The 14,418-nt window shown below is 40.1% G+C and overlaps 1 protein-coding gene across 6 annotated transcripts in view; it reads left to right on the top strand.

Annotated features, from left to right (window-relative positions):
• Positions 1-10,091, top strand: part of RHOT1 (ras homolog family member T1) — a 66,427-nt gene extending 56,336 nt beyond the window's left edge. For 5 of the 6 annotated variants that reach the window (XM_060290999.1, XM_030862130.2, XM_030862128.2 and 2 more), the window contains 2 exons: positions 754-4,913; positions 6,940-10,091. In XM_060290999.1, the coding sequence (XP_060146982.1) occupies positions 754-871 (118 nt within the window). In that variant the 3' untranslated portion in view covers positions 872-4,913; positions 6,940-10,091. The remainder of the gene's footprint in view (positions 1-753; positions 4,914-6,939) is intronic. The other variant, XM_060290995.1, reaches the window with a different exon arrangement.
• Positions 10,092-14,418: the final 4,327 nt, after the last annotated feature.

Genomic DNA, 14,418 nt, shown 5'->3' with positions numbered 1-14,418 from the left:
CAGTTTGTGATACAGGCTGTCCCTGTTCTTGTCATGCATAATATGGCTTCTTTTATGTCATTTACCTTTCAGTCCATCATGTTACATCATGTCCTTTAGTTGGTACCAATGTCACTGCCTGTCTGATACCAGGGTTTGGTTCGTCTGTTTGTTTTTTTCTTCTTCTTTCTTTAATCAGCAGTAACCAAATTAATGCAAACTTGTAAATCTTCCCCCACCCCTTTGGGATTTTTTTGGTAAATTTTTATGGGACTCAGTGTTTCCAAAGTTGATTTTAAGCATTGCTCTTAGAAAAGTATTGTCACTTGTCACTTAACTGCTTACAAGATAGCTTTTGGTTCCTGGGGACAGGAGATTGCACATTAAGTTCCATGAAATTGACTCTTAAAATTGTGAGGTCTCAGTCTTACCTCTCATTTTGAAGGACCATACTGGTTTTAAAAAGTGGCAGGTTGATTTGTCTAAGTTCTCCGCTTCCCATGTGAAGAAAATTTATAACATTTTGGATGTTGTTTACTCCCAAATAGTAACTAATTATAGATATTTCTTTATTAATGTCTACAGTATGTCTTAAGATAATGATTATCTAAGCAATGTACATGTGGCTTTATTGATAAATGTTTTTGGTGACCATTACTGTATGCAATTAGCCTGACAAGTGTGCTAATACTTCCCTAAAAGTAGATTGTTCATATAACTGTTTTTTTTCATACTAATCATGTTTTAAACATTAATTATATTTTTTGACTACAGGCACGTGACACAAGCTGACCTCAAGAGCTCCACATTTTGGCTTCGAGCAAGTTTTGGTGCTACTGTTTTTGCAGTTTTGGGCTTTGCTATGTACAAAGCATTATTGAAACAGCGATGATTTAAAAAAAAAAAAAATACTGGCCCTACCAAAAACAAATACTTTTATGTACATTCTGAATGCTTTAAATTCCGCTAGAAATATTGAGATATTTATACATGCAGAGTTACTTTGTTAATATTTGTAATTCATGCGTAAGAGTATTTTAATGATAGTTATAACTGCAGTATTGGCTAGCATATGGAAGGAAACAGCTTAACAGCCAAACTAAAATGACTAACTTTCAGAGGCCGAAAGGGAATATTTTGTAAATAATGTACATATTCAGGCAAGATATGGTCTCCCAGACTGAGTTCAAGAAATGATGTCTCTAGACGTTTCTACATGGTATTATTAGTGCTCAGTTGGCTCACTCTCCTAGGTTTAAGTCAGCTCAGAGACTTTATTTACTCATTGATCACTTATTTATTTCACATTTACTCAGAATGATCTTTGGGTACTTTAAGTACACGAGGCACAATTTGCCTTTTTCTCTCCGTTTTTAAAAACGTGACTTTCTTTCAGTCCCATCCTTCATGGTAGGCCAGCCTTGAAGCCATCGTTCAGTCTAGAAAATTGTATAGCTGAGTGTGATGCGCTCCTTTAAGGAAGGAGTAAGCTCAAGGCGATTAGCAAAGGCGTCACCTGTGTGATTATTTTGTTTCCTTTGTCAGTATGTTGAATTTTATAGCCCTTTCAATCAAATGAGAAAAAAGATTTGTATATTATCAATGTTTTTAGTTTAAATAAATAGTCACCATTACTACTATTGAGTTTCCTCCCAAAGTGTAAATCATTCTATAATGGCTGTGTCTATTATAGTATATTACAGTAGCTGCATGTGTCATGAAGTGTTCTATATCTGGCTAGGATAACCTAGAAGCAGCACTTTTTTAAATGGTGAAATAAATCTAATGAATAAAACTCTCATTATGAACCTATTTTTTCCATCATTGACCTTTTCAAGTATTTAAATAAATAAGCACTGTGTACTGTGATCTTGAGTTTTTTGTCTAACAAAAGTAAATATTTCTGTACAGATGTGAATGAAATCCTCTGGTTTCTGTCTTTCCTGTCTTGAAAATTATTTTTTATATAAAAAGATAATACTTATTAGGAAAGAAGACAAGTATGATTTGTATGTATCAGAGGAAATCTATTTTAAAGTTGTGGGGAAATCTATTCTCAGAAAAAGGCAATTGTTTTCCCCTACACATACCTAACTAATGTGGTTTTTGCTACGATTTACATGTTTATTTTCTCCTTTAACATGGATTTTTTTTCCCTCTGTTCTTCTGAGGGGTGTTTTCTCCCTAAGATCACACCCCTTGAGCAGCTAGGAACAACATGATTTATTAGCTATAAGCTTGTAAACTAATGTGTGTCATGTTCACTTCATAATTCCATGTCTCCCTCCCCCCTCCCATTTCCATTCTGAATTTGAGGAAAAGGAAAATTGAGCAAAAAATCTGGTGGCTCCTCATTTTCATTATTTCCTGAGAGTTTCTCATTTACCAAATAAATTTCAGTTACACAGCTTCCAATGACAGTTAATTCTTTCCTTCCAAGTTCTTCCCTGTTCAGACTGAAATATTATTTTCAATGAGTATGCCCAAAGGTGAAAAGTAGTATGTTTGCATATTTAGATTTTTCTCTCTTAATCTTTTCGCTTGAGGCCTAAGTGTCTGATTCACAAGAAGGCACCTGCCCTATTTCTTTACCTGCTCTTGACACGTCTCCCTCCCTGGAGGAAGCCTTCCTCCACTCTCAGTCCAGGCAGGGTGGGTTTGCAGAGGAAATGCTCACTGTTTTCTGCTCTTTAATCTACAGGCTCATGCGGATCTTTTTCCTTGTTTCATATCCACGTTAGGGACTAGTTAATGTGGGGAAATATGTGAATCAATACAGTAATAGGCCTCTTCTGGCTTTTACAGTTTACTCGAAGGTGCAAGCTGTAAGAGTACTAAGGAAAAATGAGGAAAATAGGACTTTGAGGGTTGAAAGGAAACCTTTCACTTTGCACCAACTGCATTATATTTTAAATGGACAATTCTGAAACTGCTCCGGTATTTTAACGAATTTTCGAGGCGGTCCTGTGAAGAAACATCACTTTGAAGGTTTGTAGTCCCTTGGCATAATGTAGTGACTTAGCCTTAATTAGCACATCAATGGTCTGTTGCTTCTTGCCATTCATCTGTCTTTCTCTTTCACATTTGACCAAAAAATGGGCCATGTCCCACACTGGCAGAGCTTATGAGTGTTATAGTAGGAGTGGGCTGGTGTTAGGAGTTTGGGAAGCACATCACCATTCTGAAATGGCCTGTGAGATGAGGTAGGAGGGTTGTGGATATCTGTTTGTGCAGATCTGTACATCACCTCTGTCAGAGGAAGGCACCAAAGAGGAGGTATACTGCTGAGCCAGTCCTGATTGAAAGGAGAACTTTTCTGACCTGAGGGAAGGCAACTGAATAATGACTAGCAGAGGGGAAACAGAGGTAAGTGCTCAAACTCTGTATAGGGCATAAACCTTTCCTAAACAGACCCTCACAATGCACCTGGTGTTAACTTTGATGCCCCTTTTGTCTCAATTGTACTAGTAAACATCAGTGTAAAAGTGTCTTTAAAATACATGTGCAAATCTTAAAAATGAATATGTGACCTAATTTTCATTAGCACATTTATTTGGCATCATCCTCGAATTTTTAATAGTCCGTGTGATTTTAGGAAGCTGATTCGGGACTAGATGCTTTTTGAGAAATACCCCATGTCAAGATTCTAAATTTATTTAATGTTTGTAGTATGAGAATGCTCCATGCAGGTAGCCTGAACCAAAAACCTCGATCCCCAGATTCACAGTCCCAATAACCCATTTGTTGAAACCTCTAATCTTACAAGTACTTCTTGTCTTTTAAACTCTATTTATCAAAAGGCTCCATCAGTAACAGTGAATGTCTGTTAACCTGTTTGGCTCTCAGCTCTTTGGAAGTCTCTGACCTGTGAGTATCACAGTTACTGTGTCTCAGATCTCTCTAGTGCATCCCCAATTCAAAAACTATGTCCCCTTGCCTCCCGTGGCATGCTTACACTTGTCATACCATTTGTCTCGGTTATTTTTGGTTCAGAAAACACAGACACCTTACTAAAAGGTGAGATTTTGAAATCATTAGGAAACTTCCTAACTTCGTAGTGCCATTCTGGTTCCTAGCTGTATTTTCCAGTGATAATGTTTTACTCTGTCGTTTTCTCTTCTCCTTTAGCATAGAGAGCTGCAGAAAGACAGTAAAATTGAGAGATTGTCATTCCTTCTGGGTTTGAAAGCTGCATGTCAGATACACACAAACAAGGAGGCCTTGCCAGTATTATCCTCATCTGTTGAAAAATTCAAGTTCTGTACGAACACTTTTCCTCTTTCAGTATTTTCCTATTCATACTTTACCCATGTCTTTTATGATCTAAATAACCCTTGGAAGTGTTTGTTATTAAAATGACATGGGTATATAGGCTGTGGTGTAACTTAGGGGTCGCAAACTTTTTCTGTAAAGGGTCAGATAGTAAATATTCGAGATTTTTGCAGCTGCTCAACTATGTCATAGCAAGAAAGTAGCCACAGACATTATGTAAACAAATGAGCGTGACTGCATCCCAATAAAACTTTATTTATAGGCACCGAAATTTGAATTTTGCATAATTTTCACTTGTCAAAAAATATTCTTACTTTGATTATTGTAACCACTTAAAAATGTAGAAACTATTCTTGGCTCATGGACTGTAGAAAAACAGGCTGTGGGCCAGATTTGACCAACTCCTTGGTGTAATTGATGAAAGTACTAGTAGTAAATGCATAGCAGGTTAAAAAAATTTACCTGATTGTTTCGGAATTTGAAAAGGTACAGTACTAGGAAGAACTTAAAACGACTGTAGTCATGTTTTATTTATAGGGAAACCAAGATTGGACCTGCAGAAAGTGTTTGATTTCTTTCACTCTTACTGATGGTCCTGTTGTTCACCAGAACATGGTGCTCTGGCTGAGCTGGCGCCCACCTCGCAGCATGGCACTCAGAAGGTAAAGGGAGCGTCAATTCCACTTCCTCTGAGCACTCATCTGGAGCTGTTCTTTTGATGCTTGATCCATGTTTGCTTTCCCTTTGTCCAGTTGCGTAATTGACATAGGTGGAAGGTGAAGGAATCCCACAAGAATGTTTCGTTTGAACTCTAGTTATCTGGGGACTGTCCCCTTGTGTGCCTGACAGTGTGATAATGCTGCTTATTTCTTTAGATTTGAAAGTCAAAATATCAGAGCTTAAATAGACCACAAAGACCATCTGTCCAACTCTGTACATTTATAGCATAAACTGAGCACAAAGCCATACAATTAGTGTGTGCCTGGGCTAGGACTAGATGTCCTGATTCCCAGTTCGGCACTCCTTCCACTGCAGGAGCCAGCCTTAACAACTTGCCTTGATTTTATACCTTTAGTAAATATGCTGTATGTTCAGTTTAAAAACGCAGGCAAGAAAAAGAGGAGAGAGAGAGAAAGAAAAAAATAAACCAATAAAGAGTTTGACATTTCTATTACTAAGAAAGGTTAAAGTTGGCAAAGCAAATTTTCTGGATGCTTTTCAGTTCCTCCGAGGCATTTTGCCTTCCCTTCTTGTAGCTGTCACCAGGCAATTGATGATGTCTATTTAGAGGAGTGCAGGCTTGGCGGTTAGGTTTATTTCAGGTACAGATAATTGAGGGAAGGTAAGGATGTGTAACTACTCTTTTAAAAGCATTCTTTGCGGGTTTTGTTTAATTGTTCTAAAATTGTTAATTTTGAAAAAATTACTGTTTTGCTTTTTATTTATAAATGGAAGAGTATCTTGGAACAGGGGCTTTAATGGAGGGGAAACCTCCTTAGGCTAAAGTTTTGTCATTAACTGTTTTTATCTCTACTTTTCCAGTCTGCCTCTGGGATTTCTATAATTCCAGCCTCTTTTATCCCAGCTTGTTCTGTATATGGTCTAGAAGAGCATCAGGAACTCAGTGTATCTTCATATACTCTCTTACTCTTTCTACTGATTCCCTGTAGGTTCTTTTACTTTCCCCCCAGATTCTTAAAGTGCGGTCATGACACCTGGGAACTTGTAAGGAATACAGTTATCAGGTCCCACCCCAGACCTAGTGAATCAGAAACTTGAAGGTTGGGGCCCAGCAAAATCTGTGTTAAGCACTCACGGCCCCATCCCATGATTCTGCTAAAGTTTGAGAACCACTGCACTAGACACTGAGGAAGTAGAAGTAGTTCAATCCAATGGCTTTGCCCTCAAAGAGGTTATAGTCTGTTTGGATAACTAAGTTAACAGTGGTTAAATTTTTTTAAAGACAATTTAATTATGTGTAAGTATAATTTTAATTTAAAAAGGGAATAAACTTAACATCTTCCCTTTCCTCTTATGATAAAATTCAAATCCTAAGGTAGTTTACAAAGCCCTGAAGACCTGGCCCCAGACCTTCTTTGCAGCCAAATGTACACTGTCCCACGTGACTACCCTCTAGTCAAAGAGATCATCTTTCGGCTCTAAGAATGCACCTTGCTCTCTGTGGAGTGCTTTGCCAGATGCTCCCTCCATCTAAAACCCTGTCCTCCCAGCTTCTCATCTTTTGGGTCCCAGAGGGTCAAGGCCAGGATGCCAGTGTCCAGGAGCTGAGTCTTGGTGTTTAAGATACATGTGTCCACTTCATCCTCCTGTTCGCGGCATTGACACCCCTGCCCTCACCTGTGCTTTGTCCTGTTACTGTCTCTTTTACCCTCTCTAAAGATTCCGTTAAAGGGGTTTAAGCAGGGGAGTGATGTACTAGGCAGGTCTTGACAAATTGCCTGTTCCCCTGTCCCTGGGAACTGAACCTGGGGTAGCTGACCAGTCTCCGTCCTGCTGTATTGGCAGTGAACTGAGTCCCAAATCTTTCTACCGCAGCCCTCCCAGCCCCCCACTATTGTGTGCCTACCTAACCTTAAAGTACCCAGGGGGATACATGTCAGTCTGCTTGTGTCTAACTTAATTTTCTTGATTTATCCAACCCTTGCTTTTTTTTTTTTTTTTTAATAGTTGCTCTGCAACATGTGGGATCTTCCCGGACCAGGGCTCGAACCCGTGTCCCCTGCACTGGCAGGCGGATCCCTAACAACTGTGCCACCAGGGAAGTCCTGCAACCCTTTCTTAAGAAGCAACTTTACTCAGTCACTGTAGCCCTTGTGGAAACACTGACTAGCAGCCCTGGAAACGAAAGGATCTTTAGGTGGTATTGGCAATTCACTAGGTTGCTGGGGGAGGAGTAGAAAATCATGGACTTAAGAGCTAAAATTTTGAATCCCAACTTTGCCACATTCATTGTGCAAACGACTTGATTTTCTGGTTCTGTTTCCTCTCTCTAAAATGAAGATCAGGATCACTGTGCACATTCACTAAGATCCGTCCCTGGTGGTATTTCATCTTCCTCCTTCCCCAGGAGAATAGATCTTCATCCCCACAGCAAGCACCACTGGGGGGCAAGGCTCTGCCCCTCCTACGCTTGGGTGGCAGCCAGATTTTTTTTCTACGTGTATCTGACAAATGTCTTGATTAAGCTCTCTTGAGTATTAGGGCCAGTAAAATGTCCCTCGCCCCTGTTGTCTTGGCAGGCGGCACAAATAGCTGACTTGCCTATCTTGCTGGCTACTTTCTCTTTCTCAGTCTCTTGCTGAGTCTTCAACCTGTCTTCAACCTTTAAAGTGTTAGCATATCCCAGGGTTCTGTCCTGAGTTTCCTTATCCTCTCTGCCTATACTGTCTCTAGGTGATCTCATCGAGTGCCCTGATTTTATTTTTCTAAATTTTTATTTTGGAATAATTTGAAACATTTTAAAAGTTGTAAAAATAATAGGGTTTGTCTATTCTGGGCATTTCATATAAATGGAGTCATACAATATGTGGTCTTTTGTGACTGGCTTCTTTTTAGCATAATGTTTTCAGGGTTCATCCACATTGTAGCATGTGTCAGTACTTCATTCCTTTTTTTTTTTTTTTTTGGAGAGGGGGCTGAATAATATTTCATTGTATGGCTATACAGGCAGACCACGATGATACTGTATAGTGAGTTTGGTACCAGACCACCACAACAAAGTAAATACTGCAATAAAGTGAGTCACTTGAACTTTTTGGTTTCCCAGTGCATATAAAAGCTATGTTTACGCTATACTGTAGTCCATTAAGTGTGTAATAGCATTATGTCTAAAAAAACAATGTGTGTACCTTAATTTAAAAGTACTTTATTACTGAAAAATGCTAACCATCATCTGAGCCTTCAGTGAGTCGTAATCTTTTTGCTGGTGGAGGGTCTTGCCTTGATGTTGATGGCTGCTGGCTGCTGGCTGATCAGGGTGTTGGCTGCTGAAGGCAGAGGGGGTGGGGCTGTGACAATTTCTTAAAACAACAATGATGTTTGCCACATCAGTTGACTTTTCCTTTCACAAATGATTTCTCTGTAGCAGGCAATGCTGTTTAATAGCATTTTACCCACCATAGGACTTCTTTCAAAATTGGCATCAGTCTTCTCAAACCCTGCCATTGCTTTATCAACTAAGTTTATGTAATAGTCTAAATCCTTTGTTGTCATTTGAACAGTCTTCATAGCATCTTCACCAGGAGTAGGTTCCATCTCAAGAAACCACTTTCTTTGCTCATCCATGAGAAGCAGCTTCTCACCCATGAGAGTTTTTTCATGGGATTGCAGCAATTCATCACACCTTCAGGCTCCACTTCTAATTCTAGTTCTCTTGGTGTTCCTACCATATCTGCAGTTACCTCCTCCCCTGAAGTCTTGAACCTCTCAAGGTCATCCATAAGGGCTGGAATAAACTTCTAAGTTTCTGTTAATGTTGATATTTTGACCCTTTCCCATTAATCGTGAATGTTCTTAGTGGCATCTAGAATCCTTTCCAGAAAGTTTTCAATTTATTTGCCCAGATCCACGAGGGGAATCACTAGCTATGGCAGCTATAGCCTTACAAGATAGATTTCTTAAATAATAAGACTTGAAAGTTAGAATTACTCCTTGATCCATGATCTGTAGAATGGCTATTGCATTAGCAGACATGAAAACAACATTAATCTCATTGTAAGTCACCAGCTGCATTAGCCCCTAACGAGAGTTAGCTTGTCCTTTGATGGTTTGAAGCCAGGCATTGACGACTCTCTAGCTATTAAAGTCCTAGATGGCATCTTCTTCCAAAATACTGTTTCGTCTACACTGAAGATCTGTTTAATATAGCCACCTCCATTAATGATCTTAGCTAGGTCTTCTGAGTAACTTGTTGCAGCTTTTCCATCAGCACTTGCTGCTTCACCTTGCACTTTGATGTTATGGAGACGGCTTCTTTCCTTAAACCTCATGAACCAACCTCTGCTGGCTTCACACTTTTCTTCTGCAGCTTCCTCACCTCTCTCAGCCTTCACAGAATTGAAGAGAGTTAGGGCCTTGCTCTGAATTAGGCTTCGGCTTAAGGGAATGTGGTGGCTGGTTTGATCTTCTATCCAGACCACTCAAACTTTCTCCATGTCAGCAATAGGCTGCTTTGCTTTCTTATCATTCATGTGTTCACTGGAGTAGCATTTTTAATTTCCTACAAGAATTTTTCCTTTGCGCTCACAACTTGGCGGTTTGGCAAAAGCCTGTTTCAGCTTTTGACATGCCTTTCTCACTTGAGTTTAATCATGTCTAGCTTTTGATTTAAAGTGAGAGACGTGTGACTCTTCCTTTCACTTGAACACTTAGAGGCCAGCGTAGGGTTATTAATTGGCCTAATTTCAATATTGTTGTGTCTCGGGAGTAGCGAGGCCTAAAGAGAGGGAGAGATGGGAGCAGCTGGTTGGTGGAGCAGCCGGAACACACAACATTTATCGATTGTGTTTGCTTTCTTATATTGGTACAGTTCATGGTGCCCCAAAACAATTAAAATAGTAACATCGAAGATCACTGATCACGGATCACTATAACAAATATGATAATAATGAAGAAGTTTGAAATACTGCAAGAATTACCAAAATGTGACACAGAGATACGTAATGAGCAAATGCAATTGGGAAAAATGGCACGGATAGACTTGCTCAACACAGTGTTGCCACAAACCTTCAGTTTGTTTAAAAAAAAAAAAATGCAGTATCCGTGAAATGTCTGTACCATATTTTGTTTATTATCAGTTTATGGACATTTGGATTGTTTCTACTTTCTTAAAAAATAAATAAATTATTTATTTATTTATTTTTGGCTGCGTTGGGTCTTCATTGCTGCACGTGGGCTTCCTCTAGTTGCGGCCACCGGGGGCTACTCTTCCTTGCGGTGCGCGGGCTTCTCATTGAGGTGGCTTCTCTTGTTGCGGAGCACGGGCTCTAGGTGTGTGGGCTTCAGTAGTTGTGGCACTGGGCTCAGTAGTTGTGGCTTGCGAGCTTAGTTGCTCCATGGCATGTAGGATCTTCACGAACCAGGGCTCGAACCCGTGTCCCCTGCATTAGCAGGTGGATTCTTAACCACTGTACCACCAGGGAAGCCCCTGTTTCTACTTTTTGACTATTATGAATAATGCTTCTATGAATGTTTGTGTACAAGGTGTTTCTTTTTTGTTTTGTTTTTTTTGTGGGGGGGGGGGTTGCTGCATCTCACAGCTTGAGGTATCTTAGTTACCCACCCAGGGATCAAACCTGGGCCACGGCAGTGAAAGTGCCAGGTCCTAACCACTGGACCACCAGGGAACTCCAGTGTACAAGTTTTTATGTGAACATATGTTTTCATTTCCTTTGGGTATAACCTGGGAGTGGAACTGTGGGGTCATTTGGTAACTCAGTTTTAATATTTTGAGGAACTGCCAAACTGTTTCCCAAAGTGGCTGCACCGTTTTACATTCTCACCAGCAGCATCTAAGGGTTCTTGTTCTCCATATCCTTGCTGACACTTGTTATTATCTGTCCTTTTTACTGTAACCATTCTAGTGAGTGTGAAGTGGTACTTTCGTTGTGATTTTGACTATTGCTGATCTTGCCCCAAACAGTTACTACTGTAATGTTTGCCAACTTTTCTACTTCTATCATTTGTTCTACATTTATTAATTGGAATTGTACTGTGAGAGAGAACAGTGCCTTTCCCCCATATATTTATTCAGTGATTTATGTGTATCAGTATATGGGCTTGTGAATAGTTACTTTGTTCTTTGCATCATAGTCCATTACTATCATTTATTCCGTTGCTCAGTGTTGCTCATTGTTCTTTTCTCAGGTTTGGCCAGTGGCAGCGCCTTCAGCTTGGTTCATGTGCCGTTTCAACATGTGCCCATTATTTCTGAGCCCTCCTTTCTGGCCTTGTAAAAAGTTCCAGGCAACCTTTGTACTTACGTACTTCCCAGGCATCATCCTGTACTTTCCCTGTCCTGGTGCTGACACCAACCATTTCTCCAAGGAACACTGTCCTTTTATTATTTTATTAGAAACCAAGCTCTCGGAACTAGGTATAGCTCATTGCAACTAGCAGCCCCTTGACTTTAAATTCAGTCCTCCAGGGAATTCCCTGGCGGTCTAGTGGTTAGGACTCCGTGCTTTCATTGCTGATGGCCCGGGTTCAGTCCCTTGTCGGGGAACTAAGATCCCACAAGCCACACGGTGCTGCCAAATAAATACATACATACATACATACATACATACATACATACATGCATACATTCATTCATTCATTCATCCAGTGACTCCCAAATCAGTATTACCAGCCTTGACCTCATTCCAGAAATCCACGCTTCTGTTGTTTCTTGCCTGTAATTACCTCTTGGATATCTGAGGCCCCTTAAACAGAGCCCTTGGTATCCAGCACTAACCACCCCCTTCCCAGTTTTCCCACTTTAGCTGAGTACATTCTCAAAGCAAAAATCTGGGAGTTATTTTCTGCTCTCCCCACCCCTGCAATCCGTCAACAAGTCCTGTTGACTGTGCTTCCAAAAGACGTAACTGTCCTCTTACTCCATCTCTGCCACGACCACCTAAGTTCAGGCCGCCGTGACTTCCCACCTGGACTAAATGCAAGTTCACTAACTAACTGTTGGCTTCCCACTCCCGTTCTTTTCCTTCTAAAATCCATTCTCTTATGTTGCCATGACTATGCTTAAGTTCTTTTGATGTCTAATCACACTTAAATAAAACCTAGACTCCTTGCCCTGCCTTATAAAGTCTACCTGAGCTGCTCCTTGCCTGCTTCCTGACCTTACCCTGTTCCTAGACCTATTGTGTACCTGCTTCAGAGCCTGTGCACTGACTATTTTCTGCTTGGAATGCTCTTCTCTCATATCTCAGTTTAAATGTCACCTCCCCAGAGAGGAACCTTTCTAGACCATCTAATCTAAAAAAAAAAAGCTCACAGAAACATCACCCCGAATTCTTAGCATCTCACCATCTGTGTTTCATCCCTTTTTTTCCTCATGTGTATTCCTTCATTTGTTGAGTGTCTCCCCTGTGCTTGCATATAAACTTTGTGAGAGTAGCGATTTTTCTTTCTTTAAAATTGAGATATAATTGACATATAACATTATATTAGTATCAGGTGCACGACATGATTCAATATCTGTATATATTGTGAAATGATCATTACAATAAGTCTAGTTAACATCCATCATATACATAGTTACGAAATTTTTTTCTTGTGATGAGGACTTTTAAGATCTATTAGCAACTTTCAAATATGCAATACAGTATTATTAACTATTGTCACCATGCTGTACATTACATCCCTATGACTTATTTATTTTACAACTTGAAGTTTGTACCTTTTGACCCCCTTCCCTCAGTTCACCCACCCCCAACCCCCTACCCCTCAACTCTGGGAACTACCAATCTGTTCTGTGTCTATGAGCTTGGTGGTGGGGGGGTGTTTTTTAGTGAAATTATATATTTGTCTTTCTCTGGCTTATTTTGCTTAGCATAATTCCCTCAAGTTCTATGCATGTTTGTCACAAATGGCAAGATTTCATTCTTTTTTATTGCTGAATAATGTTCCATTGTTTATGTGTGTGTGTGTGTGTGTGTGTGTGTGTGTGTATACACACACCACATCTTCTTTATCCATCCATTGATGGACACTTGGGTTGTTTCCATATCTTGGCTATTGCAAGTAACAATGTAATGAACATGGGGGTACATATTCTTTTCGAGTTAGTGTTTTTGTTTTCTTCAGATAGATACCCAGAAGTTGAATTGATGGATTGTAGGTAGTTCTATTTTTAATTTTTTGAGGAACCTTCATACTGTTTTCCATAGTGGCTGCACCAGTTTACATTCCCACCAAGAGTGCACAAGGATTCCCTTTTCTCCATATCCTTGCCAACATTTATGTCTTGTGTTTTTGATATTCTAACAGGTGTGAAGTGATATCTCACTGTGGTTTGATTTTCATTTCCCTAATTAGTGATTTTGAGCATCTTTCCGGGTACCTGTTGACCACCTGTATATCTTCTTTGGAAAAATGTCTATCCAGATCTTCTGCCCATTTTTAATCAGTTTTAAATTGTTGTTTTGCTGTTGAGTTTTACGAGTTCTTTATGTATTTTGGTTATTAATTCCTTATCAAATATGTGACTTGCAAATATTTTCTCCCATTCAGTAGGTTGCCTTTTCATTTTGTTGATGATTTCCTTTGCTGTGCAGAAGCTTTTTAGTTTGATGTAGTTCCACTTGTTCGTTTTGCTTTTGGAACCAGATCCAAAAAATCATCACCAAGACTGATGTCAGGGTGTCTTAATCACCACTGTATACTCAGAGCCTAGAACAATCAATACTTGGCACATAGTTGGTGCTCAATAAATTTTTCTTTTGGCCATGCTGTGCAGCATGCAGGATCTTAGTTCCCCGACCACACCAGGGATCGAACTCGTGCCCCCTGCAGTGGAAATGCGGGGTCTTAACCACTGGACTGCCAGGGAAGTCCCTCAGTAAATATTTTTTGAATGAATGAATGAATGAGCAGGCAAATAAACGAACTTAAGGTTACTTGCCTTAAAACTCTATAGAAGTCAGTGCAGCTTATTGGACTGAGTGAGGAAGTAAAACTAAACTAAAAACTAAAGGGAAACCCAAATATTTTCTGCTGAGATAGCTCTGGCAGCTGAGCCGCTGTGGGGAGGGGCCTCAGCAAAATCAACTACAGAATGACAGGGACTCAGATAACTCAGGTATAGTGGTCATGGGCCTCAGAGTTGGGGTCTAAGCTTTTCTTCGAGTCATCTGGTCAACTATCCTCCTTGGCCTGAGCTCAACAATGTCTCTCCTGCTGCACTTAGTGTTGTTTTTTTGTTTTGTTTTGTTTATTTGTTTGGCTGCATTGGGTCTTAGTTGAGGCACGCAGGATCTTCGTTTGAGGTATGAAGGATCTTTCATTGCAGCACATGGGCTCTTCATTGTGGTGTGCGGGCTTCTCTCTAGTTGTGGCCTGCAGGTTTTCTCTTCTCTAGCTGTGGCACGCAGGCTCCAGGGCACATGGACTCTGTAGTTGTGGAGCGCAGGTTCCAGGGCGTGTGGGCTC

This window comes from Globicephala melas, chromosome 20 (genome assembly GCF_963455315.2).
Source record: "Globicephala melas chromosome 20, mGloMel1.2, whole genome shotgun sequence".
Taxonomy (NCBI): domain Eukaryota; kingdom Metazoa; phylum Chordata; class Mammalia; order Artiodactyla; family Delphinidae; genus Globicephala; species Globicephala melas.
Note: the sequence above shows the minus strand (reverse complement) of the source record. Positions and strands in the feature narration are given on the sequence as shown.